Source organism: Hylobates moloch, unplaced genomic scaffold (genome assembly GCF_009828535.3).
Source record: "Hylobates moloch isolate HMO894 unplaced genomic scaffold, HMol_V3 SCAFFOLD_3, whole genome shotgun sequence".
Taxonomy (NCBI): domain Eukaryota; kingdom Metazoa; phylum Chordata; class Mammalia; order Primates; family Hylobatidae; genus Hylobates; species Hylobates moloch.
In genome coordinates, this window is record NW_026652278.1 from 130,883,620 (window position 1) to 130,909,836 (window position 26,217).

Sequence of the window (26,217 nt, forward strand, 5' to 3'; positions counted from 1 at the left end):
CCTGTAATTTCAGCATTTCAGGGGGCCAAGGCAGGTGGATTGCTTGAGCCCAGGAGTTCAAGAGTAGGTTTTAGAGAAACCCTGTCTCTAAAAAGAAAACATAAAGATATTAGCCAGATGTGGTGGCATATGCCTGTAATCCCAGCTACTAAGGAGGCTGAGGTGGGAAGATGACTTGAGTCTGGGAGGCGGAGGTTGTAGTGAGCCAAGATTGTGCCACTGCACTCCAGCCTGGGCAACAGAGCAAGACCCTGTCTCAATAAATAAAAAATAAAATAAAATAAAAATAGAGTGTTTTCTAAGGTCTATTCTCTGAAACATTTTCTGGAAATTCACTAACAACAGATGGGACATTTGAAATGCAAACAAAGATTAGAGCATTAATTTCCAACCATGGGTTCTGCCATATCTTTTTACTTTAATAGACTCCAGAAATATCATAAAATGCTATCAAATACTCAAAGGTAAGTTAATTTTAATCACCTTAATTTAAACAATATAAACCATAAAACACCTTAAAAAGCAGTTAGTGGAATTGTAAAATCAAGTAACAACAGTGCAGTAAGCTCCCCCAAATTAAAAATTGCTGGACTGGTTTTTACATATGAGAAACAGGGAATAAAACTAATAGCAACAATGAAATTTTCCACTATTTCCCTCTGAGTGCCAAAAGAATTAAAAGCAATATATTTTGCCTTTATTAGTGATACAATAAAACCAATTTGTCTCAATTTGTTTTAATCATGATTAATTACTCCTTTCCAAAACAACGCTGAAAAATAATTAATAATGGATTCAAGGGCCAACAATCTAAGCCAATAGTGAGTAACAGTGAGAGGGCATGCCTCATAAACTCTTGGCGTCAGCTGTGGTGACTCTCAGGTTTCACAGCTCCCAAGTTCTAACACAGAATACGTTTTACTCTTCATTGTGAAGAGTCACAGTATGTTACTTTCCAGCAGAGTGAACAGTCACAGGGCTTACTGGGTAATATATCCAGCACACTCCATGCCGAATGTTATCTTTATACTGCCCCTTGAAGATCAGTCTCCCATCTGTGTCGTATTCCTGGGCTGGACCATTCAGCTCTCCGTCTACATACGTGCCCTGGAGAACTCCCCCATCTTCATAAGTGTAAACTCCCTGGCCCTGCAAGGCATCATCCACATAATACCCCTCCAGGGTGCTGTGAGGAAAGGAAAAACAAAAAGGAATAGTCAGACCATGACTCGACTCTCTTAGAAGAAAGGATCATATCCAAGGAACCACATGCCCAGCTGTGTCAGCCCTGACATGGATTCAGCGCAGCCTCCTAAATTATCATCGACTGCTAGGAAGAGATGCTTCAGGGACGTGGATAAGACTGAGAAGAAAGACGGAGAGTTAATACCTAATTTCATGGTTCCTGGGAATCCTTTTACTCTGCTGGAGAAAATGGAGAAGAAAAAAGCTACTGATGGAAACTGAGAACAAACTCACTTGAGTATGTTTCCAGGCGATAGAAATTCTGGTGTTACCTGTTCCACACGCAAACCATTCATGTCTAATTTCCCTCAAGAGTGCTCCAGAATTCACTGGTAGTTCTCAAGGGTCTTTCAGATGGCTTGTATATAGCAATCTCTAACGACACAAATGTGGCTTAAAGTGTGTCAATGTCTACACATTTGTTTCAAGTCACTAATGTATTATTTATCAGTGATAGCCATAATTGGTATCCAGTCAAATTAAATCCCTTCCATCTCCTTGGAAGACATATGGGGATTTATTTAAGTATATCTATATATCTATGTATGTATGTATATCTATGTATATACATGTGTATGTGTGTGTGTATACATATACATACATCCATGATCATGGCCAGTAGGGGCAAGTAAGGAAGACTGCAGGCTCCACCCTGCTAATATCATTAGCATCCTCATAGTTTCAGACCCATGGTCCTACACCAGAAGAAAGCTTACAGGGATGCTCATGCGATTTTACCAGCACTTCTCCATCTCTCTCCTTGTAATACATATTTGCAAGTTCAGGAACATGTTTTCGTTGTTATCCTCTGAAAGGCCCTGTGCAATGAGACTACCCAAAATTCCCTTTAAGTACTAACATTTGGAATAGGGAAAGACCAACTCAAATTATTTTTAAAATTTAAAATGTAAGAAAATTTTGAAAGAAAGACAGCTTGATTATTTTAACATAGGCAGATGGCATTTATTCATTAATTCAACTAGTAAATTTTTTTTTCGAGACAGGATCTTGCTCTATTGCCCAGGCTGGAGTGCAGTGGCATGATCATGGCTCACTGCAGCCTCGACCTCCTGGGGCTCAAGCCATCCTCCCACCTCAGCCTCACAAGTAGCTGGGACCACAGGTATGTGCCACCACACTTGATTAATTTTTGTATTTTTTGTAGAGATGAGGTTTTGTCATGTTATGTAGGCTGGTCTCGAACTCCTGGGCTCAAGGGATCCACCCAACTCGGCCTCCCAGCCACAACTAGTCAACATTTACAGTGTGTCTTCTCAGTAGTAAGCATTGTGTGAGGCTCTAGAGGGGATGAGGAACAAAACAAACACAATGGTATAGGAGAGACTGGCAAGACACACTGTGAACTGGGGCAGATGGGACGCAAAGCAGGCCATGAGGACTTAGGTGGCTGCACCTTTACTCTGTCTGGTAAAGTCTTGACTTATTTCAACGAACAACTGTGAATGGTCTATAATTATTAAACGAAAAGCACATTCTAAATAACGATAGCTTCTGGTTAAAAGGTAATTATACTATTTGTAGTCTCCCAAGGAGATAAATAGTTTTCTTTCAGTTTTATTTGTACTATCAATGACAAATAGGCTTCCTAAATTCATGAAGAGAATAAAGTGCACTTTAGCATAGCTCTTGCATAAATAATCAAAATTCTAAAATAGTGAGGTTGGAAGTAATGAGATTCAACTGTCATTAGACTCTCAGAATTAAAAAAAAAATCCTTGGTGAAGGGTACTAATCAAGTGACATAATGATGTAATTTACGTAGTGCAAGAAACTATTTATTCATTTATCTTCATTTTTAGGATTGCCAGGTATAATACAGGATTCCCAGCTAAGTTTGAATTTCAGATAAACAACAAATAATTTTTTAGTTTATGAATGTCCCAAATAGTGAATGGGATATAATTATACTACATTTTTTTGTTGAGCAAATTCCAATTTAACTGGCTGTCCTGGATTTAACTAGATTTTTATTTGCTCATCCTGGCAACCCTATTGACTTTGGACTCTCAGCAGCATTCAAAATGTTCCTGTGTGAGTTTGGGTAGAATACTACTCCCTGACAGACTAGTCTGCCAATATTTCTCAGGGTTATGATCAAATCTACAAGACATAGGTCTTGCAAATCAGACAAAAAATAATATGGACTTGCAGACATTTCCCCCAACTGTATTCAGTGGCTTGTCCTAACCTCCCTTACCTGTGGAGCCCGTCGTCCCATCTATCAGAGTACAAAGAACAAACTGCTATTTCCCTCCTAGCCCAACTGACTCAAGGTACACAAATGCAAATTCTTAAGGCATTGGAAAGCAAATCTTACTGCGTTATTTTTTCAGCCATCTGCTTGAGGCCACAGCTTAGCTTTCTTGGCAACTTTTAAGTTAGATGAAATCTGATGACAAAAGGGGGCATATTATACACATAAACTGGGTTCTCCAGGGTGATAAAAATGATGTTTTTAAAATCCTCTGTCATTGAAGAAATAAAATATACATTTCTTAGATTGGCATTCAAGGCACTACCTTTCTCTCTAACTGTTCTTTCCAGAGGAGGCTGGCAAACTATGGCCTGCCGACTGTTTTTGTAAATAAAGTTTTACTGGAAGAAAGCCATGCATGTTCCTTTCTACATCATCTATGGCTGCTTTCATACTACAACAGCAGTGTTGAATTGCTGCAGCAGAGACCGTATGTGGCCCACAGAGCCTCGATTTTACTCTCACCACATACAGAAAAAGTTTGCTAATCCCTGCTCTAAAAAGCGCTGCTCATATTGAAAGTTTACTCACTGACCTTTATTTAGCTTAGCTTCCACACTATATTTTTCCTTGCTTTCCATAAAACATATGTGAGCAAACTTTTAAAATCCTTAAGGCCAGCCAGGGGGAAAAAGAGTTATGACTTTTTTTTCTTTTCTTTTTTCTTCATTGAAAACAAAAATAATCGTGGACTAATAATGAATATTCTGAAATCTCTGGCATTTTTCTATCAAAAAAGAAAGAAGCCACCGGGTACAGTGGCTCATGCCTGTAATCCTAGCACTTTGGGAGGCCGAGGTAGGTGGATCGCTTGAGGCCAGGAGTTTAAGACTAGCCTGGCCAACGTGGTGAAACCCCAGCTCTACTAAAAATACAAAAATTAGCCAGGGGTGGTAGCACATGCTTGTAATTGCAGCTACTCAGGAGGGTGAGGCACAAGAATCACTTGAGGCCGGGCGCGGTGGCTCACGCTTGTAATCCCAGCACTTTGGGAGGCCGAGGCGGGTGGATCACGAGGTCAGGAGATCGAGACCACGGTGAAACCCTGTCTCTACTAAAAATACAAAAAAATTAGCCGGGCGTGGTGGCGGGCGCCTGTAGTCCCAGCTACTCGGAGAGGCTGAGGCAGGAGAATGGCGTGAACCCAGGAGACAGAGCTTGCAGTGAGCCGAGATTGCGCCACTGCACTCCAGACTGGGCGACAGAGCGAGACTCCATCTCAAAAAAAAAAAAAAAAAAAAAAAAGAATCACTTGAACCCAGGAGGCAGAGGTTGCAGTGAGCTGAAATCGTGCCACTGCACTCCAGCCTGGGTGACAACGAGACTCTGTCTTAAAAAAAAAAAATAGACCGGGCATGGTGGTTCATGCCTGTAATCCTAGCCCTTTGGAGGCCAAGGCAGGAGGATCATCTGAGGTCAGGAGTTCGAAACCAGCCTGGCCAACATGGGGAAACCCTGTCTCTACTAAAAATAAAAAAATTAGCCGGACATGGTGGCAGGCACCTGTAACCACAGCTACTTGAAAGGCTGAGGCACGAGAATCGCTTGAGCCCAGGAGGCAGAGGTTGCAGTGAGCCGAGACTGCACCATTGCAATCTTTTTTATTTTTTATTTTTTTGAGATGGAGTTTCACTCTTGTTGCCCAGGCTGGAGTGTAATGGCGCAATCTTGGCTCACTGCAACCTCTGGCTCCCAGGTTCAAGTGATTCTCCTGCCTCAGCCTCCAAGTAGCTGGGATTACAGGCATGCGCCAACACGCCCGGCTAATTTTGTATTTTTAGTAGAGACGGAGTTTCTTCATGTTGGTCAGGCTGTTCTCGAACTCCTGACCTCAAGTGATCTGCCAGCCTCGGCCTCCCAAAATGCTGGGATTACAGGCGTGAGCCACCGCGCCTGGCTGCACCACTGCCCTCTAACCTGGGCAACAGAGCGAGACTTGTATCCATTAAAATGTTAATATCGGGTCATATTTGAAAAGCGGGTACATAGAAATAGCCTTCTAATGTTTCTTGGTGAAATTGGATTGAGAGCTGGGTTTCAGAGCAAGTCTGCTGGTCACTGTCTTAAACAGAGCCTACTCATTATCCACGGGGAACCTCGTTTTCCTACAAAGTAAACCTATCCTGATCTTGGCAGCCCTGCCATGCACGTTACTCATCGGAGCCTAGGCATGTACTATTACAGAACACTCCATGTCTTTATCGATGTTAAATTTACGTGTCCTATTTCTCTAACTAGATTGTAAGCCCTTTATGGGAACAAATTAGGAAATATGCATCCACGTATCCCTCCCCTAACATATAAACTTCATGTTGATAATTCCTAAGCAAAAGAATAGAAATGGAAACTGGGATCATTTTGCATTGAGAAGAGAAGATTGAGAAGGAACATAACAGTGTTATTCAAGTGCAGGGAGCATCCTTATAATAATTCAATATGCATATAGGCTGTACGTGAGGAAAGTTTCTTAAACTTCCTATGCTTCATTTCTTCATTTGTAAACTGGACTACTCAGAGAGTTGTTATAACGGTTAAATGGGTTAATATATATCAAATGCTTAGAATATGGTCGGGCACATAGTGATTGCTTAAATAAAGAACAGCTATTATTATTAAACATGCATATTCATGTGTATGATGGCAAGCTTTCTACTAAAAAACTAGGTTTAAAAAGCATCATCAAAGAAACAGTTATGAAACACTGAAATAGATAAAGAAATTTACAAAACTGCATTAAATCTATTTTTAAAGAATAAGCAAGAAAAATTCCTATCTGCAATAATTTATGAGTGATCCAATTGACTGGAAGAAAATAAATGCCTCTAAAAAAAAGCAATATGTGTTCATTGTAAAACGAACACATAAAAAGCAATTCAGGCAATACTAAGATGCAGAAAGTAGAAATTCTCAGTCCTCTTCTCCAATTTTACATACAGTATTTAAGACTTTTTCACTTCTTTTTTTTTAAGATGAAGTCTTGCTGTCGCTTAGGCTGGAATACAGTGGTGCGATCTCAGCTCGCTGCAACCTCCACCTCCTGGGTTCAAGCGATTCTCCTGCCTCAGCCTCCTGAGTAGCTGGGATTACAGGTGTGTGCCACCAACCCTGGTTAATGTTTGTATTTTTAGTAGAGATGGGGTTTCACCATGTTGGCTAAGCTGGTCTCGAACTCCTGACCTCAAGTGATCCACCCGCCTCAGCCTGTGCTGGGATTACAGGTGCGAGCCACTGCTCCAGGCCACTCTTTTCATTTCTATACCATGCATTTTCCTACCTTCTGTTTTTGTTATTTTAATAAAAATGGGATCACACTATGCATAATGTTCTTAACATGCTTAACTTGTATTTTCTTAAAGTTCCTTTCAACATCTTGGCAAATTCTTTAGTATATTAAGAAATTACAAAAATGGTCTTGCAATTGTTTGATTTTTCTGGTACCATCATCTGAATCAAACAACTGGAAAATGTTGAGGAAATTAAAACATAAATTTTAATTAAATTTCTTTTTCTGCACATAGACCAATTTTGCCTGTTTTATCCAACCTCTTGTACTTAAGAGTTAAATTTTGAGAAATCAGTTAAGAAATCTAAATCTAACTTACAAAGAAATGGACAAACTTTATAGTTGTTTTCCTAGACTTACATATCTGCATTTTATTCAGATATTGCTGTATTTTCATTAAAAATTCCTGTTAGTATTTGAATATAGAAAACTGTTCTTAGAGACTCAACAGTTTTGGCTTTTCTTCATGGTTCTGGGGTCTAGAAGGTTTCGGACTTTCTGCCTCCTGGGGCCTAAATTCTGTTCCCTTCCTTCCACTGTGTTCCCTTCCTTTTGTCAGCCATAGCAACACAATAACTGAGAGGAAATTTAAAAAATGAATCATCACTCCTTAAACTCCCATCTCTAACCAAATTGCATTGTGACCCTTAGTGTAAACATTATTTTAGGAATTATTTTATATGACAATATATATTATCTTTTGAAACACTGCAAACTGAGCAAAGAGCAGCAACAAGGAGATCCAACCCATCTGCTAGAACTATTTCCAGCCAGAAACTTCAACTTCTCCCAAGGTGTTGGAGCAAGTTTGATGGAGAGCTCTAATGCTTCCATATAATATAATGTACTGTCTATCTTTGAAGGTTTTCTTTTCTTATCCTTTAAGAGAAGATCTATGAGTCTACTATAGATCTAATTATTACAAAGCCTCAAAATAACAGTAAAATATTTGAAGAGTGAATAATGAAGTTTAGTTTTGCTTTCTAAAAACAAACCTCAAGAAAACTTTCTGCTACGGACTAAATGTTTGTGTCTCCCCAATTCCTGTGTTGAACTCCTAACACCCAATATGATGGTATTAAGAGGTGGGGCCTTTGGGAGGTAATTTGGTCCCAAGGGCAGAGCCCTCTTGAATGGGATTAATGCCCTTATAAAAAGACATCAGAAAGCTTGTTTTCTCTCCCTTTACTCTCCACCATGTGAGGATATCAGGAGAAGATGGACATCTGCAAACCAGGAAGTGGGCCCTTGACAGACACAAAGTGTACTGGTGCCCTGATCTTGGACTTCCCAGCCTCCAGAATTGTGAGAAATAAATTTCTGTTGTCCAAGCCACCCAGTCTATGGAATTTGTTATAGCAGCCCAAACTAAGACACTCTCCTAATAATTATTAATTAATAATAATAGTAACAACAACAAAATAATCCATCCTTTCCCCTAAGCACCTTCTGAGTGTCCTACACTTTAAGGGTCTTTATAGGTTTTCTCATTCAATCACAGCAATCCTGAAGAGCAAGTATAATTATCTCCATTTTACAAATCAAATAAACGGAAGTTCAGGGAGGCCAAATAGCTAGAACAGAATTCTTCTGAATTGATTCCTCAGGAAAACCTTCTGTCAATCTTCCAAGCTCTTCCCAAGTTGTTAAGGCCCCTACAAGAACATAACTGAATTCACTCCAGGACTCCTTGTAACATTTCACAACTATGGCTGATGAGTAACTTCAAGGAAAATTAAAGAAGGGAAGAAAGGCAGTCAGGCCCACAGCTATTTCCCTGCTTCAAGTTGGAAGACGGTAGCGGATATAATGAAAAAGAGGGTTGGCTCTAGAATTGAATTCGCCTTGGTGTGAGTCTCAGCTGCAATCATTTTTAACAAGGTCACCTGGGGCAAGTTATTTAGCCACTCTGTGCCTCAGTTTCTTCATATGTCAAATGGGACTATAAAACCCACCTCCCAGATTGTTATGAAGACCATGTGTCCAGTGTTGAAGAAATGGTAGTTGTTCAATGTTATCCATTTCATTTGCACTCTCTTCTTGCATGTCACAAAAATTTTTGGCCTCAGTCAGAACTGTTTGTTGGAATACAGATGAATGTATTTGCTGGGTCTGGTTCCAACAAAAGCTAGAGGACTGTCAGGAACACAAAAGAAACTTTTGCTGCATGTGGGAGGTTGGAATGCATGACTTCAGAAGTCCGATCCAACTCCAATTTCTCTGAATTGTGATCAAGCACTTTCTGAAAACTAAACACAAGAAATCCTGCATAGACTTGACACCTGGAGAATGCCATCCTTTCTCAGTGGCTCATCAGACGGGTGACCTTGCTTAGGTTATTTGGCCAGTAATAAATTACAAGGAGCCCTTTTGGCAAAGGTAGCCAAGCAACATCTGAAAAGGACTTGGACACAGGAGAAAGAAGCCAAGGAGTAGTAAATCCTTTAAAATCAAATTGGCATGTGAAGGAGAGGCATCAACAATATAAACAAATAAAGCTGAATGAATGACCTAATCTCCACCTCATAATTAGGCTAAAAACCACATGACCCTAATATTCCACAGCCCCCACAAAGCCAATCTGAAGAAATATCTCCTTCTTGTTCACCATTCTAGGATTGTGAAAAGTCTTGCCTTTAGGTTCATAAATCATGGTCAAAATAAGAACAATTGAAGAAAGATACATGAAAATAAACATCCAGAATCGAGGATTAGTATAAAAATTAGAGATGTGTGTATCAAAGTATTTTGAACACTACACATTTTCATCACACCCCATGGTACTCCAGCAAATCCACTGGTGCCAGACAGACTCCAGATCCACACCAACAAAGCCTCAAGATTCCTGTCACTGCGCTGCATAAATTCCTTTATCTCGGGACCAGAGTGGATGTTAAGAAGTCCCAGTTACTGAATCTCAGGATAGTTTCTTCTTCCCTTTTAATAGAGGAGGCGGGAATGGACACAATAGCTGCTTTAAAAACAATTTTAAAAATAAGGTTATGTTCTCATTCATTCCTTATTTGTAGGGCAAACCGTCTGGTAAAGCATGAGTATTCTGATTTTAGGTTTCTGACTTAATAAGCTGGTTGTAACTTAGCTTTTCTGTTCCACATTTTGTCATATAATGAAGAAAAGACTAAGTATTATAATCTCAAAACTAGCAAATATTCTGAATCTGAGACAGTTGTGAACAGGTAAACAATGTACATTTTGGCTGCTTAAACTTATTTAGAAATAGATAGCTATTTCTTCCATATGTTGAAGAGGTATCTGCACTCCCATTTTTATTGCACTATTCACAACAGCCAAGATATGAAATCAACCCAAGTTTCCATTAACAGATGAATGGATAAAGAAAATGTGGTATATACGTACACAATGGTATACTATTCAGCATAAAAACAAAACGAAATCCTGTCATTTGTGACAATATGAATGATCCTAGAGGGCATCATGTAAAGTGAAATAAGCCAAGCACAAAAGGACAAATACTGCATGATCTCATTTGTATGTGGGGAATCTGAAAAAGCTGATCTTACAGAAGTAGAGAATAGAACAGTGGTTAACAGAGGCTGGGGAGTAGAAGGCAGGAGGGAAGGATGGGGTGAGGTTGGTCAACAGGTACAAAGTTACAGTTAGATAGGAATAAGTTCTGGTGTTCTATTACATAATAGGGTGACTACAGTCAACAATAATACATTGTATACTTCAAAACAGCTAGAAGAGGGGATTTTGAATGTTCTCACCACAAAGAAATGATGAATCTTTGAGGTGATGGATATGCTAATTACCCTGACTGATCATTACACAATGCATTTATGTATCAAAAATCACACTTTACCCCAGAAAAATGTACAATTATGTGTCAATTAAAATAAAACTTTAAAAATAGCTATTTCTATATTTTACCTTGAATATGTTTAGTTAAGATGTGCAAATTCTCTACCAATAGTAATTACTTCTATGGCATGGGTTGGAGTTAAAAAAAGGGGGGGAGCACTTTCACTTTTTACATTTCTGAATTTCCTGAAGTTTTGTTTTATTCAACTAAGCATTTGTTATGTTTGCAATTTAAAAATTAAATAAAATACTCTGCTTCTATTTACAAATTTGGTTTTAAAATTTCACAGGGCTATTTTTCCTAGTTATCTGGGTATTTGAAATTCTTATTCAGATTTATCTCATTCGATATCAAGGGAAACACTGATTCTAGAATTTTCTTGATATGTTCATGTTTGTTTGGATACTTCTCATAAATCATATTCTGGGGTTCAGTGTTCATATAAGATTAGAATATTTAGGCCAAGTCTTCTGTTACTACACTGTGGTTTTCCCTGTCCCTTTCCTTGTGGGAACATGGGTTCCCACAACTGCAGACAAACTCTTTGATGGGGACATAAACCAGCATAACAGGTTTCAACAAGTTTCTTCAATACAAAGTTTTTGTCTCCTCGCTTGTTATTTCAAAACCTAATGCCAGCATTTTTTAAGGAATTTTTCCAGACCGAAGGTTGATGACTGACAATAAAGGCAAAGCATTCCCATTTAATTTTACCCAACACATCAAGCCCTAAAAGCCGGGGGTGGGAACAGGGAGAAAAAGTAATAGACAAATATAAATAAAAACTGCTTCATGTAGAAACAACTGACTTATCCATAATCAAATCCCACATCTGCCTTAGAAAACCCTGGTAGATTCTCGGCCTTTTTTTCAGTTGTAAGACTCTCTTACTAATTTTTACAGCAAATCCTTTTAGCAGATGTCGCGTAACATCATCAGTTTTTGGGCTTAAGAAGATGACGACGACCTTTTGAGATCTTGTCACCACACTGCTCCATCATGTGTAATAAAAGCAATGATACTGACATTTTCCCCTTGAGGTATTAACTCCCATCTATTTGAAGATAACCAAGATAATCTCTTGAGGTCCTCACTAACACTATTTTTCCTTGATTATATTTAATCAACATCTCCACAGGTGTTTGAGTGGTAGATATAAAAATTAGTGAATTGGGTGGGCGTAGTGGCTCAGACCCGTAATCCCAGCACTTTGGAAGGCCAAGGTGGGTGGATCACGAGGTCAGGAGATCGAGACCATCCTGGCTAACAAGGTGAAACCTCGTCTCTACTAAAAAAAAAAAAAAAAAAAAAAAAAAAATTAGCAGGGCATGGTGGTGGGCGCCTGTAGTCCCAGCTACTCAGGAGGCTGAGGCAGGAGAATGGCATGAACCCAGGAGGCAGAGCTTGCAGTGAGCCAAGATTGTGCCACTGCACTCCAGCCTGGGAGACAGAGCGAGACTCCATCTCAAACAAACAAACAAACAAACAGAAATTAGTGAATTGGTTAGGCTGGGCACAATGGCTCATGCCTGTAACCCCAGCACCTGAAAGGCTGAGGTGGGTGGATCGCTTGAGCTCAGGAGTTTGAGACCAGCCTGGGCAACATGGCAAAACTCCATCTCTATAAAAAATACAAAACAAATTAGCCTGGCGTGGTGGCATGCATCTATAGTCACAGCTACTCAGGAAGCTGAGGTGGGAGGATCACCTGAGTCCAGGGAGGTTGAGGCTGCAGTGAGCTGTGATCATGGCACCGCACTCCAGCCTGGGCAACGGAGTGAGAACCCATCTCAAAAAAATAAAATAAAATAAAATAAAATAAAAAGAATAGTGAATTAGTGCCTCAAAAGGAAAAAAAAAGTCAATGAATGTATTTCTAGCCTATAGATAGTTACTGGGCTGGTGCTGCAACTTGGCCTGGTGCTTCAGCTTGTTCATATCATGACACACCTGCAAATTCATGCATTTGTCTGACACACTGCGGTAAGCGGATAAAGCTATTTGGGGCTAGAAGTTACTATTTGGATATGAGAAGACAGGTGCCCAGGAAGTCTCAGGCCCCACTTTGCTATCTTACCCTAGGGCTGAGGGGATCAGCATCTTGAAGCTAACAAGTAGCTCATTCTTGGCACACTGGTTCAGAATTTTAGTCTAGCCCATCAGTACTCCGTGTATCAGTCCCATAAAGCAAGCAGGTAACCAACATCAAATTCAAACAAATCTGCTGGACTGTTTTCCCAAAGAGTCAGTTATTGGCTATCATCATCAAACTACCAGATTTAAAGTGTGTGTGTGTGTTTGTGTGTGTGTGTGTGTGTGTGTGTGTGTGTGTGGTGTTCTGGGTGAATTCTACTCTCTCTTTCAGCTCCCACTCTCACTTAGCAAGGACTTCTTTTTAGTATTAAATTAAGCGAAAGTGCTATGAAGCATAAAAGATGTAATAGACACAGATTCTGCCCTCAAGGAAACTTCTGTCCTTGGAGATGAAGGAGACGTTTACATAAATATGTACTTGTTGAATGAATAAAATAATTTGCAGAATCAGGTTAAAAGTGACACTTTTCAGAAAAAAGAGCTATAAAAAAATTGCAGTGGAAATGGGGCAGGAAAAGTTTCCCTCTGGATAGGTTAAAGGAGTCATAGGAGAGAAAAGCAGTGATACCAACTTTTTTTTTTTGAAACAGGGTCTTGCTCTGTCACCCAGGCTGGCATGCTCAAGCAATCTTCCTGCCTCAGCCTCCCCAGCAGCTGGGACCACAGGTCCCAGGGTCTCCACACCTGGTGGCAGAGACAGGGTCTCACTATGTTGCCCCGGTCAGTTCTCAAATTCCCGGGCTCAAACAATCCTCCTACCTCAGCCTCCCAAAGTGCTGGGATTACAGATGTAAGCCAGCATGCCCAGGCCGATACCAACGTATTGAAACGGGCCTCTATGGCACTCAAGTATCCACCCAAAAGAAAGGAATTAAAATATCTTGACAATTTAAAATTTACAGTTTGTAAGCAAAACGCTGCTTTACAAAAAGGTGGAGTTGGGGGCAATGGGAAAATGAAGGTTGGAATTATAATTAAAATGAAATTTTACAAAAGTTATTTAAAGGGTTTTTATTGCTTTTCTCACCCCTCATTGCATCAGATCATTGACAGCCTGAGAAATGTTACCCCATTTAAAACAACCCACTTCGCCTACAGAAAAGGGATTCTGGGTCACATACCAGTCTCTGCCATCACCCTTCAGTTGTCAGCTTAGACATTTTCTTTCCCAAAGGAAGCTTTGGCCTATTATCAATGTCAGGAGTTTAGTAAGTGGTGCGGTATCCCACAGAATCGTCTAACCTGCTTTGGTGAAGTCCGTTTCTGTTTTACCCAATCAACAGGTCTGAAAATAGGTAGCCCTTTTGCGGCTCTGAATTCCACTAAATGCTTGAGAAATTCACATGGTCACTCTTTGCTCCTGAAGCTGACAGGGCCTAAAAGTCACTGTTGGGAAGCTGGGCCAGGGCAACCCCATCTCTTCTTGAAAGAAAAATGTCCTATAGTCATTTCTATCTATCACAAGCGAGTAAGAGCCTCTGCCTCTCAGCGTCCTCAGACAGGGCATGAGAGTAAAATAGAAGAAATCCTGTTGTGAAAAATACTGTAACTAGAGGTACACTGTGGAAAATCATAGTTCTGACATTAGTATTAAATTATCACACAAAAAGACCAATTATCCCAAAGACAGGCATTTAAAAAATTGAAGTCTAGAGAGTTGCCCTCCTGTGTGTACCTGTTTATGTCTTATTACTGGGACTGCAATGATGTGGCTTTGAAGAACTTTGCCAAGCATTTTTTCATCAATCTCATGAGGAGAGGCAACAAGCTGAGAAACCGATGAAGCAGAAGAACCAACAAGGTGACAGAATCTTCCTTTGGGGTACTAAGATGCCAGACCGTGACATCTGAGAGAGTGTGCTGAACGCAATAGAGTGTGTGTGACCCTTGGAAAAAAGTGTGAATCTGACTCTACTGGAACTGTGCAAACTGGCCACTGACAAAAACGATCCCCACTTGTGTGACTTCAGGGAGATGCGCTACCGGAATGATCAAGTGAAATCCATCAAAGAATTGGGTGACCATGTAACCAACTTATGCAAGATGGGGGCCCCCAAATCTGGTATCTTTTGGCCAAGCACACTCTGGGAGACAGTGATGACAAGAGCTAAGCCTTAGGCTGGCTTCCCCATAACCACAGGGTGACTTCCCCAGTCACCAAAGCAGTGCCTACAGGTAGGGATTAATTTTACCCATTGAATAAATTGTAGAAAAACTTCCACTTGAATTCTTTCGTTTGTATTATTCCTTAACATAAAATAATTCGGTACCCCCAAAGAACAAAATAAAACTGTGAGTGCTACCTGCCATCAAAGAAGAAGAACTTCCCCCGTCCGTTCTTTTCTCCATGAACAAAGTTCCCCTCAAATCTGTCTGTGGAGGAGTAGGTGACTGTGCAGAACCCGTGCGGTAATCCGTCATCATCCAGGTGCCCTGGAGAAAGGGAACCACAAGGCAAACCTTAACATCTTTAGTGCTCCTCCCATCTGACGTCTAAGCATTCAGATGCTGCCAGACAAGTCCCCCACCCAACTCCCCTCCCGCTGCCAAAGGGTCCCCTCCCTGGCATGAAAGGATAGTCAGCGTGCAAAGGTTTCTCACCTCATTGGCACCAGCAGTACCAAATTGATTCTTATGTACACTTTGTGAACTGATAGGTCCAGAACAGACTTAGACACATTCCAGAATATGAACTTTAAATAAGCTTGCTTTTTACCTGGAACTGAGAGTCATTATCAGTAATATTCTCTGCAGGGCATGTCACAATTTACCAAGTACTCTCCCTAGAGTCCTCATATTTGGAATTGATGCCTCTAATCTCTCATGCTTAACTGAAGTGTGGTTGAGATTCCACTGTTTTATAGTCAATTGCCACATACACAGTCTTTGGAATAAATTATCTAATTCTAGAACATTAAGTATGCAATATGATTTTATATATCATTCTATAATATGATGTGGAGGACTGCTAGCCAGTCTGAAAATCTCACTGTTACTGTTATATTCACACGAGGAACATAGCCATATCTTTAAAACTGCCCTAAGATTTATACAGCTCATTGTAGAAACACAGAAACCCAGAGTCCTTCTCACCTTAAACTTAAGCTTAACCTTAAACCTACTGCTTTACTTTACAAAATCTTTCAGCTTTGAATGTTTAGTAATAACCTTATCATATACCGTCCACCACTGTGTCTCAGAGGGCTTGTATTTTAAATGGAGCCAGAGTGTATACATGGTCATTTAAGCAATGATTGTGAACATCAGCAGAAGTTATTACACGGACGTTTAAGTCACTGGTTCTTCCTAGGTCAAAGATTGGTATAGTTTAATATTGACATTTACAGTCAATGTTTATGCTTTTTATTACCATCTACATGTTTTACAAAACCCAGGAATCACCTTATTGGTGTCTTCCCAATCATTCTGGTGAGCTAATTTTGCAGAGGTGGGTGAAAATGAAGGCAGTAGTTATTCTACTGGCTTTTTCTTGGGGTAACAACCTGGGTCATGGAGAGAAAAGGTATGAAAACATTAAACACTGTGTCTAATGCAGGGACATTAAACATTGAAATGTAGCTTCCAGATGGCTCACAGACATAAAAGGAAACACAAACCATACTACCACAATGAAAGCTTTAGTCTCCTAAAATAATTTATTCTAACATGATAAAAGAATATTAGCCCTTGGAAAAGATGGTAAGTACACACTCTTATAAAGAATAAATATGCGGCTGGGCGTGGTGGCTCACGCCTATAATCCCAGCACTTTGGGAGGCTGAGGTGGGTGGATCACCTGAGGTCCAGAGTTTGAGACCAGGCTGGCCAACACAGTGAAACCCTGTCTTTACTAAAAATACAAAAAATTAGCCAGGCATGGTGGCGGGTGTCTGTAATCCCAGCTACTCAGGAGGCTGAGGCAGGAGAATCGCTTGAACCCAGGAAGCAGAGGTTGCAGTGAGCCAAGATTGTGCCACTGCACTCCAGCCTGGGCAACAAGAGCGAAACTCCATCTCAACAACAACAACAAAAAGAATAAATATGCTCTTTATTTGTATTATTAATTACATAAACATAAAATAGCTGCAAACAAATACAGTGTTTTATTGCTACATCTGACTCTGTATACAGTGGGTTACCTAGAATATCTTACAATAAGACACATCTACTTAAATAAATCATAATCAGTATGGATCCCTTCCTCTTAACACAAAAGAGGAAAGGACCAGGAAATTAATGGTCAGAAGGGAACTAGGCCATAATTGCTTTCTTCTTGCTCAAAAACTAACTGTACATGACATAAATTCAGTGACATTTGAGTTATATGAAATCACTTGGACAATTATTTTCTAAATATCTGATGCCATTTCTCTCATTGAAATAAATTAAATTTGCTTTTTTCTTTTCATTAAAAAAAGCCACTCAGTGTATTGCTAAGAGCTTTTTTTAGTGAAATGTTGTTGCGATCAAGTTAAATTTAGGCATATAAATTCAGTGTCCTACTTTTGATTTAGGTATTAATATCCAAATAATCAGTTTAGACTCATACTAGAGCATTTATTAACTTGTTGAAAATGCTTTCACCATAGAAAACAGTTCACATATTTCAGAGTTTTAAAAGCTTATGTTTGATAAAATTTGTTATTCCACTTTAGATTGAGAGAATTACAATAAATCTGAACACTAAGAAAAAAATTTCCAATATAAATTAATTTCCACCTTCCTTCAGCCCTGTCCTATTTCTGAATAAAACACTGAAGGTGCACCCTCAGCAATGGAATTTAGATATTAGGGAAAATTGAAAGCGTCATATAACATACTGTAAGCCCTTGGAGGATAGTACTGATCCCAGTTGAGATGACAACAAAAATGTCAACTCCACTCCATGAAGAATTCTTTCTTCCTTCCTTCCTTCCTTCCTTCCTTCCTTCCTTCCTTCCTTCCTTCCTTCCTTCTTTCCTTCCTCCTTGCCTCCCTCCCTCCTTCCCTCCTTTTCTTCCTTTCTTATCTCACTCCCTCTTCCCTCTTTCTCTTCCTCCTTCCTTTATTTTTTAGAGACAGGGTCTCACCCTGTTACTCAGGCTGGAGTGCAGTGATGAGACCATAGTTCACTGTAACCTCAACTTGTAGGCTCAAGTGATCCTTCTGCCTCAGCCTCCCATGTAGCTGAGACTATAGGTAGACATCACCACAACTGGCTAATTAAAAAAAATTTTTTTTTTTTTTTGAGACAGAGTTTTACTCTTTTTGCCCAGGCTGGAGTGCAATGGTGTGATCCTGGCTCACTGCAACCTCTGCCTCCCAGGTGCAAGCAATCGTCCTGCCTCAGCCTCCCTAGTAGCTGGGATTACAGGCACCTGCCACTATGCCCAGCTAATTTTTTTGTGTTTTTAGTAGAGACGAGGTTTCACTATATTGGCCAGGCTGGTCTCGAACTTCTGACCTCAGGCAATCTACCCACCACAGCCTCGCAAACGGCTAATTAAAAAAACTTTTTATAGAGATAGGGTCTCACTGTGTTGCCCAGGCTGATCTCAAATTCCTGAGCTCAAGTGATCCACCTACTTTAGGTGCTGGGATTACAGGCAAGAGCCACCACACCTGGCCTCAATGCTTTTCAACAGGCAATTGAAGAGGAGCCCTATCATCATCTTAATCTCTTGGGAGAGAAAAGGACAGGGGAGAGCTACCAAATGATGGCCATTACTCTGGGTGACCTTGCATATTAAGGAGGTGCTTGGACATGTGACCACGCCCGGACATTCTAAAGGCTTTTAGATTGCTGGTTGTGAGAGAGTTCTGAAATCTATTAGATGACAGCAGGAGCCCCTTCCTGGATTGTTTTGTTTTCTTTACATCCTTAGGGTGTGATCAATTAAAGGAACTAGAGATTAAGGATTGTGATCATTTGAGACTTCCACTCTGAATATTTAATATCCCGGAGTAGTTTTCCTAGCAGTAGAACTTTATATCTAAAACAGCAGCCACAACCAAAACAATAACAGAGACTTTCCATGAGAAAGAGAAGAGACTGGGTTGCAGTGCTCTTACATCTTCTTTCAACATTAGTGCTAGAACAGAGTCTGACATAACTCTTTCAAATGCCAATAAGATCATGTAATATTTGGACAATAAGATCATGTAATATTTTGTCATGTCAGTAAGTCAATTTAATGCACAGGGGTACTGATAAACAGAGGAGAAAAAAAGTGTATGAATCTACTATGATCTGGCATTGGGTTATGTGCTTTCCTGTTATCAAATGTAAGCCTCAAAACAGTCTCCCATATTCTCATCTTACAGATGAAGACACCAATGCTTTATGAGACTTGCCCAAGAGACATTGCCACTCTGAGTGTGCTGATGAATACTGAAAGCCTCTTCTCCAAATCCTTTAATTCCTATTCTAGACACTGGCAAACTAGTTGAACACACTCTTCCTTGGTGATGGTAAGAAGGTATCTCTAAAATGGTAGGAACCCCTAGGTCCCTGGCAGGGAAGTGGAAGAAGGCTTTGTGGTTAACATCATTCACATAGAACGACCAGGTTTCCAACAGCATATCCCGGTTGCAAAGTCCTATCTCTTCCAAGTGTTATCTAACTTGAAGGGAAACACCAGTCCTCCTTGCTCTGCATGAGGTCAATTTGTAAAATGCGCCAAGTCAGCCAACAGCCTTCCAGGCGAGTTCCCACCGAACAGAGGATGAATACCAGGCCCAAGCAACAGGGAAAATTAACTTGAATGACTGCTCTGTGTTTATAATGTTGTCCGAGCTAATGTTCTGTGTATCTGTCTGTAGCATGATTTTAAATATTTACAGAAGTTAGAGAAAGGAAAAAAGTATCAGTTCACAAGTCTACTTTTTCACTTTGTTCTATGGTCATTATCTATTGAACAGATAGAAAGTTACAATTTTTCCCTCTAGTTACTTCTGAGGGAGCTTCTTCTTGAATCTGATAAGAGCCAGGCCTATATTCTAAGCAGCAATGTACATCTCAATCTCAGCAAAGTAAACTCCCTCAGGATCAGACATCCAGCTGCTTAATGTCTCAGGCTTACTCACTAGAGATCTGAGAGTGGCGTGCGAGTATTTCCCTTAGAACCAGAGACCCTACACACACACTGTTAGTTTTGTAGACTAGAACATTGCTTTAAAAAACAACAATAATAGGCCGGGCGCGGTGGCTCACGCCTGTAATCCCAGCACTTTGGGAAGCCAAGGTGGATCTCTTGAGCCCAGGAGACCAGTCTGGGCAATACAGTGAGACCCCATCTCATTAAATAAATAAATAAATTGAAAAACAAAAAACAACAATAATAAAAGGCAACCTTATTCTGTTTAATGCAAAAAACATGCCCTCCTGGTTATGCATTCAATCACTGACTCCTAAAAACATAGCTTGATGTTTTGATCTTTTTAAAATTTTTTATCTTTTTAGGTTTTTAAAAAATTATTTCAACTTTTATTTTAGAACCGGGGGCATAAATGCAAGTTTGTTACCTGGATAATTTTATTTATAAGGGTAATTGTTGGCAAGGGTTCATCTATTAGTTGTGAGGGTCGTAATTTTAATGTGTGGCCCACACAGAAAGGGTGCTACGAATACACTTCATATGTATTTTCCCTAGATACAGGGCATGAGCAGTCTTAGTAGAGACAGGTAGAATCTGATATTAGGGGGAGTGTTAATAAAAAATATTCTTAATATTTTGAAGGGGTTGTGGCAGTGGAACACTGAGCTGCTTATTTTCATTCCGGCCCCTTGTTCTGCTATTTCCCCTTTTTGATCATTCTTCCTCCATGTCTCCTACACACTTCCAAGGCCCTTCTGTTTTTCCTGCCATCATAACTGTGCATCTGGACCACTGCAAAGAGACTTCAAGGTACCTCATCTGCTGTGTCAGCCCCTCTGACTGTCCTGCTGGCCACTGCCTGTTCATCTTCTCGGAGCGGAGCCTTGATCCTGTCATTCCCTTTTCTAAAGAGCCCCCACGGCTTCCATGGCTTCCAGCACACAGTCCATGCTCTCAGCCTGCTACCCAGCCTCCCTTCCCTGTTTTCCCCTCCACTTTTCTCCTTGTAAGCTCCATGTTGCAGCAAAATCAAATGACTGTTCTCTGGGTGCACCCGCAGAATTCCATGCCTCCGTGTCTTCACTCACGAAGTTCCCCTCTCAACCTGACTCAGCTCTATGGCACCTCTTGTGGAAAATCTTTCCCCTTTGACTTCCCTAAGCTGGAACTAATTTTTACTTCCTCTCAACCGTCACAATTCATCTGTATAGATATATTTATTTGAAATTATATTAGAGACCACATCATATTCATCTTTGTATCTATGGGTAGAAAAATAAATAGATGCTGCAATAAATTTCTGTTTCCAGATGCCCAGAGGAATGACACTGGAAAACTAAACATCACTCTTCACTGAACCAGTGGGTCTCAAAGTGTTTTCCAAAAGCCACACCAGAGCTCAGGTGGAGCTCTGAGGCCCTCTGAGGCCTAGGGCTTGCTGCCTTCCCACAAGAGCACAGCCAACACAGTACACAGAACACTCTATCGACACAGCCTCCACCACTCCCCTCACCTCAGGGATTTGTCCACCCTGAGTTCAGAACTTTCCCAGAGTTGCAATCATACCCTGACAGAGAACCAAATGCACATGATATATAAGACATTTAAACTCAATCCTGAAGAGACTAATTTCTTCCCCAGAGTAAATCTCTAATGAAGAAGGAAAAAGATAGCTACTGCAGAGGACACAGGTTTTTTTCCCCAAATACATTTTTCTGAAAGTCACTGAACTCTATCAGAACCAACCTCTACAGAGTTACACTGATAAAAAATGGCACTGACATAATATTTAACTGTTGCTTCCAACTCGGTTATCAAGTGTTTCATAAATTTGACTAACTCATTAAAAATAAAAAATGTAAGAAGACAGTTTGGTCTGGTGGAGGGCCGTTTTGGAAGTCCAAGCCAGTCTCTCCACCTCACTGAGTGTTCTTGGATTAGTCCTTAACTTCTGTATGCCTCAGTTCCCGCCTCTGTAAAATTAGAATAATATTAGTACCCACTTCATAAGACTGAATAAGGCTGAATGGATAACGTCTGTGAAACACTTAGCACAGAGCCTGCACTTAATAGGAGCTAAACAATTATAGCAATGATAATAATAGCTATGACAATGAAACCACTGAGAACAGAGGCTCTGTTTATGGAAAGAGGTAGATTAGTTGGTACTTAAACACTAAGATATTCAGACTAGCTTCTCTTTGGGAAAGAGCAGAAGCAGTTTAGACCAGTCCCCTATGTAAGTGTTAGATGTTATGTAAAGACTGTTGCAAACAGCACTAAAAAGGCCAAGAATGGCTGGACAAGAGCACACGCACAGGTACAGTTTACTGCATGTGCACACACACACACTCCTGGCACTGTGCAAGTTAGAGCCTGAGATGCTTCTAGGGGCTTTTAAAGATTCTGTGCTGCTCTAATTGTTTAGTTAGCTACAACTGAGTGACCATGTGTCCCAGATTGCCCCAGACATTCAAGGCTTAAGCTACTTGCCCCAGCATCATTATTAATAGTGTGCCCTCTCATTCTCAAGGGGGTTCTGATTTTGGACAATAATGTACATAATTACCCTATAAAACAAAACCATCCCTGCTTATATAAACCTCCCTGTTTTCAAATCCAGTGGATGGTCTCAAAAAACAATACTGCCATTTCTAAAGCTCTTGGTCACAGTCTGCAAAGGAGCCTGAGGACTACGGACAACTGGACATATGTTTGTAAACAGCTTCAAAGGGGAATGGATGTGGTTTAACATGGAGAACAGTACCAGCAATCAAGGGTTTGTATTTAATTTTTACAAGTAAAAGTAAACGTTGAAGAAAGAGAGCAAGCCCTAACAATCTGAGGTCATTTTTCCTTTATCTTTCACAACATGGAGGCACAAGAAGTCAACAACTTTTAACTTCTCAGAAGGCTCCCTGTGGATCAACTCAATCAATGTATCCGGGCCTTACTCCAGTAAGCCCCAACACTGGCTTTATTTATTAGAGAGATAAATAGCTCTGTGAGTTCACAACATGGTGAAAATTTTCTTAACAAAAACCACACACTCTTTAATTGGCTTCGAAGTTAGAGAAAGAAATAAGTTTTAATATTGGCATTACATTGGATACTTTTCAAGAGTTCAGAACTATTAGTCTGCTTAATCTCCCCTTAAGATCTCAGAAGCACTGCAAAGGGAGTTATGTTTATGAAAACATTAAAACTGATTTTTCCCAGTGTAACAATAACCATGTATCCTTCTGCATTTGTAGTGTCGCCACTTTTTTTCTTTATCTTTCGTCAGAACTTGTGTTTATACAAATCAGACAGAAACCTGATTCAACCAACAGCTAAAAATTATTTACTCACATACTTAGTTTAAAACATTCTGGTATCATACCACACCACACTGAAAAACATCACGACGTACTGTATGTAGTGGAACCAAATAAATACGCTAAAGAGTATTTTCCAGTATTCGCTGTTACAAAATCATAACATCCTATGATACAAACAACGAGATTGTATAACGTCCCCACATCGTTTTTTTAGAACTAGCAAAAAAAAAAAAAAAAAAAAAAAAAGGTGGAGAAACTCAGCAAAACAAAGTGGCGAGAAAAGTCGGGGGAGGGGCGGTAGAAGAGAAGGGGCGGAGAAACACGACACCGAGGCGGTGATATCACCCACAGCCAACTGCATGGAATTCAGAAAGTTAAGTGTCACCCAGCAATTTCGGTGCGGACTCGCGGCGCGCCTGCACAGCGTGGCGGCTGCATCCCAGCCAAGCAGGAAGGGGGAGGGGGAGGCCTGACTGAGTTCGCTCGGGGGCAGCGGAGGGGAGGGCTGCCCGCCTCCCGGACGGCGCACGTTCGAGTCCCGGGTCGGGAGACTTGTCCGTCGCCCGACAATGATTTCATCTTTTCGGAAGAGCTGCCGCCTGGGCCGCGGCTGCCACGTGCCTGGTCTGGCCCCGTGCGCTGCGCCGGGGGACCTACCCGGACGCGGCCGCGGCCGCCGCGGGGCGCAGAGGCAGCAGAAGGGAAGGGCTGGCGGCCGGGAGGGGATCGGGGTGGCCAAAACTGGGCTAGAGGATTGCTCCGCGGAGTCCGCCGGCCTCAAGGGGCTGCCCTGCGGAGTGCACCCACCCTCCGCGCCCGAAGGCGGAAAGGCCAGAGCGCGGGGCAGGTTTCGCAACTCCGAGGGTGGATGCAGGCTGTGGCCGGGAGGGATGGAGCGGCCGTGCCTTTCCAGCGCCCCCGGCCTGGCGGAGCCCCATTCTCGGCCTGCGCCCCGCCGCGCAGTGCGCGCTCCCGGCGGCGTGACCGTGGCTGTCGGGCCCCCGCCCGAGCCGGGCAGCCGGCCACCCGTGTAGGGGACGGTGGCGGCCGCGCGGCCCGGCGCCGCGCTGCTCGCAGCCCGCCACTCCTTCCGCGCTCCGGGCCCCCTGCACCTCCTCCCCCGGCCCCGGAGAAATGCTTGTACCTTCCACCGCCTCCTCCACCATCTCGTCGTCGCTATCCATGGCGGCTGGGGACCCTGCCCAGCTCGGGGCTGCGCGGCTGCCTCCCGTCCCTCTGGGTGCTCCTGGCGGCTGAGCGAGCTCTGGGGCTCGCGAGTTTGGAGGAGGAGGAGGAAGAGGAGGAGCAGTCGGGGCTGGCTCGCACTGCCTCCCCCTACAGCCCTTTCAATTCCTTGGCCTTCAGCTGCTGCGGCAGCAGCCGTCGTCCCCCCCTCCCTTCGCCCACTTTCCCCTCGCCTCGGAGGCTCCGGTGTGCCGCCTTGGCCGTCGCCGCTGCTGCAACTTTCTCCTGTAATACCCCCTCTTTGTTATCGAGCAGCTGATCCGCTGACATCACCCAGCGCCGGTGCGCTCCCTCCCTCGCTGATTGACAGTTCCCTGTCCCTTTCCAGAAGTAAGGCTCCTTAAAACGAAAGGCGCTCCGGGGCAGCGCGTATTCCGCGTCCCAGCCAACCCGCCTCCGGCCCGTCAGCGTTTCTCTTTTGCTTAGGTGCGGCTTGGCGCGCCCCGAGCGCTCAACGCGGTCCTGGGAGCTGCGGGCTTGTCGAGGACACTTGGATCGCCCGTGGGGGCTCCGAGCTCCCGACCTCCCGTTGTGCTGGGAGCAACTTGAAAGTCCGTGGTGCACTGTCCGTGTTCCCTCGAGACAACCTCCAAAGTGCCAGGGAAGCTAAGGAAGCGTTTCTGACGCTCTGGCGCCTGGACTTCCTCTCACCCTCGCCCCCACATCACCCCGTTCGCCACCGGGAGCTGCACGAGTGCGACACGCAAGGGAGCGCAGGTGTCCTCGCAGTCCCGCATCACATCCGCAAGCCGATTTCCCGAGCTCGGGGGCTGTTATCTGGCCGGATTCCGCAGGATGGCGGGGCCACCCCAGCGCCCCCACTCCCCGCCTTCCTTCGGGTCGCCAGGCCCTCGGGTGATTCAGAAATTCATCAAATCCAAATGGCAGCGGGCTCTCTGTCAGGCAGGAAACAAGCCTCACCGAAGGCTCGGCAGGTTCCTCCTCGCGGCTGTGGTAATGGAAAAGGAGCCGCCGAGTGGAGCTAACGAGGAAGGAAGGACCCTCCGTCTGGCGCGACTCTTTCCCGCGCCTCCCGCCCTGTACGTGTGATGTCCCCAGCTGTCTCTCTGTTTCTCCAAGTGCCAACCACTTCACAGATTCAGGCGTCCTCAAGTGGAGAAAACCACTGGGCACCCGGCTTCCGGCCCGGCCACTTAGTGTCGTTATGGCGCTGCCTCTTACAGGTGGCGGTAAAGGGCGACTGTAAATAGCCGATTAAACAGATGCAAATGTACACAATGTACCGTGGAATTACCGGGTGCCGCTCTGGGCACCTGCCAAGAACAGCTACTGCATGGAGGGGAGGAGGGAGCAAAAAAAAAAAAAAGTAGTTCCATTTTGTTTTCTGATCAATGAATGAGACTTTGGGGATTTCAAAATACTTCCAGCGCCCAGGAGACTACTCCTTGCTTTTGGCTCTGTGCTTAAATGGTAGATATTTTTGTCAAGTATTGCCGGCTTGTTTCTTAAAGTCAGCTTTTCCTCTGTGAAAAAGAGAACAATGCTAGGGACATTAGCCCCACACACTTCCAGGAATTTCAGCCCCTTTGACTGTTTTAGAAAGGGGAGGGCCCTGAACCAGAAGTTAGGAGACTTGAGTCCTGGTGCTGCTCACCTGCAGAGGTGTCTTGGGAGCCCAACCAGCCAGCCTGAATTCCTCCAGATTAGAGGCTTAGTCTACATTGACATAAGGCCCTTGGGGCTTAGGCTAGACCACTCTGAGGTTCTCTGGCTCAAGCAAGACACCCTCTAGCTTAGTCTAGACCTCTCTGAAGTCTCTTGGCTTAGGTTTGACCTCCTTAAAGTCCTCCAGTGCAGATACTGGGAGTCCAAGG

General features: G+C 42.6%; 1 protein-coding gene across 2 annotated transcripts in view; it reads right to left on the reverse strand.

Moving 5' to 3' along the window:
* Positions 1 to 25,504, reverse strand: part of SETD7 (SET domain containing 7, histone lysine methyltransferase) — a 65,520-nt gene extending 40,016 nt beyond the window's left edge. The window contains exons 1-3 of one of the 2 annotated variants that reach the window (XM_032147487.2): positions 24,282 to 25,504; positions 15,045 to 15,174; positions 985 to 1,186 (exon numbers count right to left, since the gene is read on the reverse strand). In XM_032147487.2, coding sequence (XP_032003378.1) covers positions 985 to 1,186; positions 15,045 to 15,174; positions 24,282 to 24,321 — 372 coding nt within the window. In that variant the 5' untranslated portion in view covers positions 24,322 to 25,504. The remainder of the gene's footprint in view (positions 1 to 984; positions 1,187 to 15,044; positions 15,175 to 24,281) is intronic. The other variant, XM_032147482.2, reaches the window with a different exon arrangement.
* Between the last annotated feature and the right edge of the window lie 713 nt (positions 25,505 to 26,217).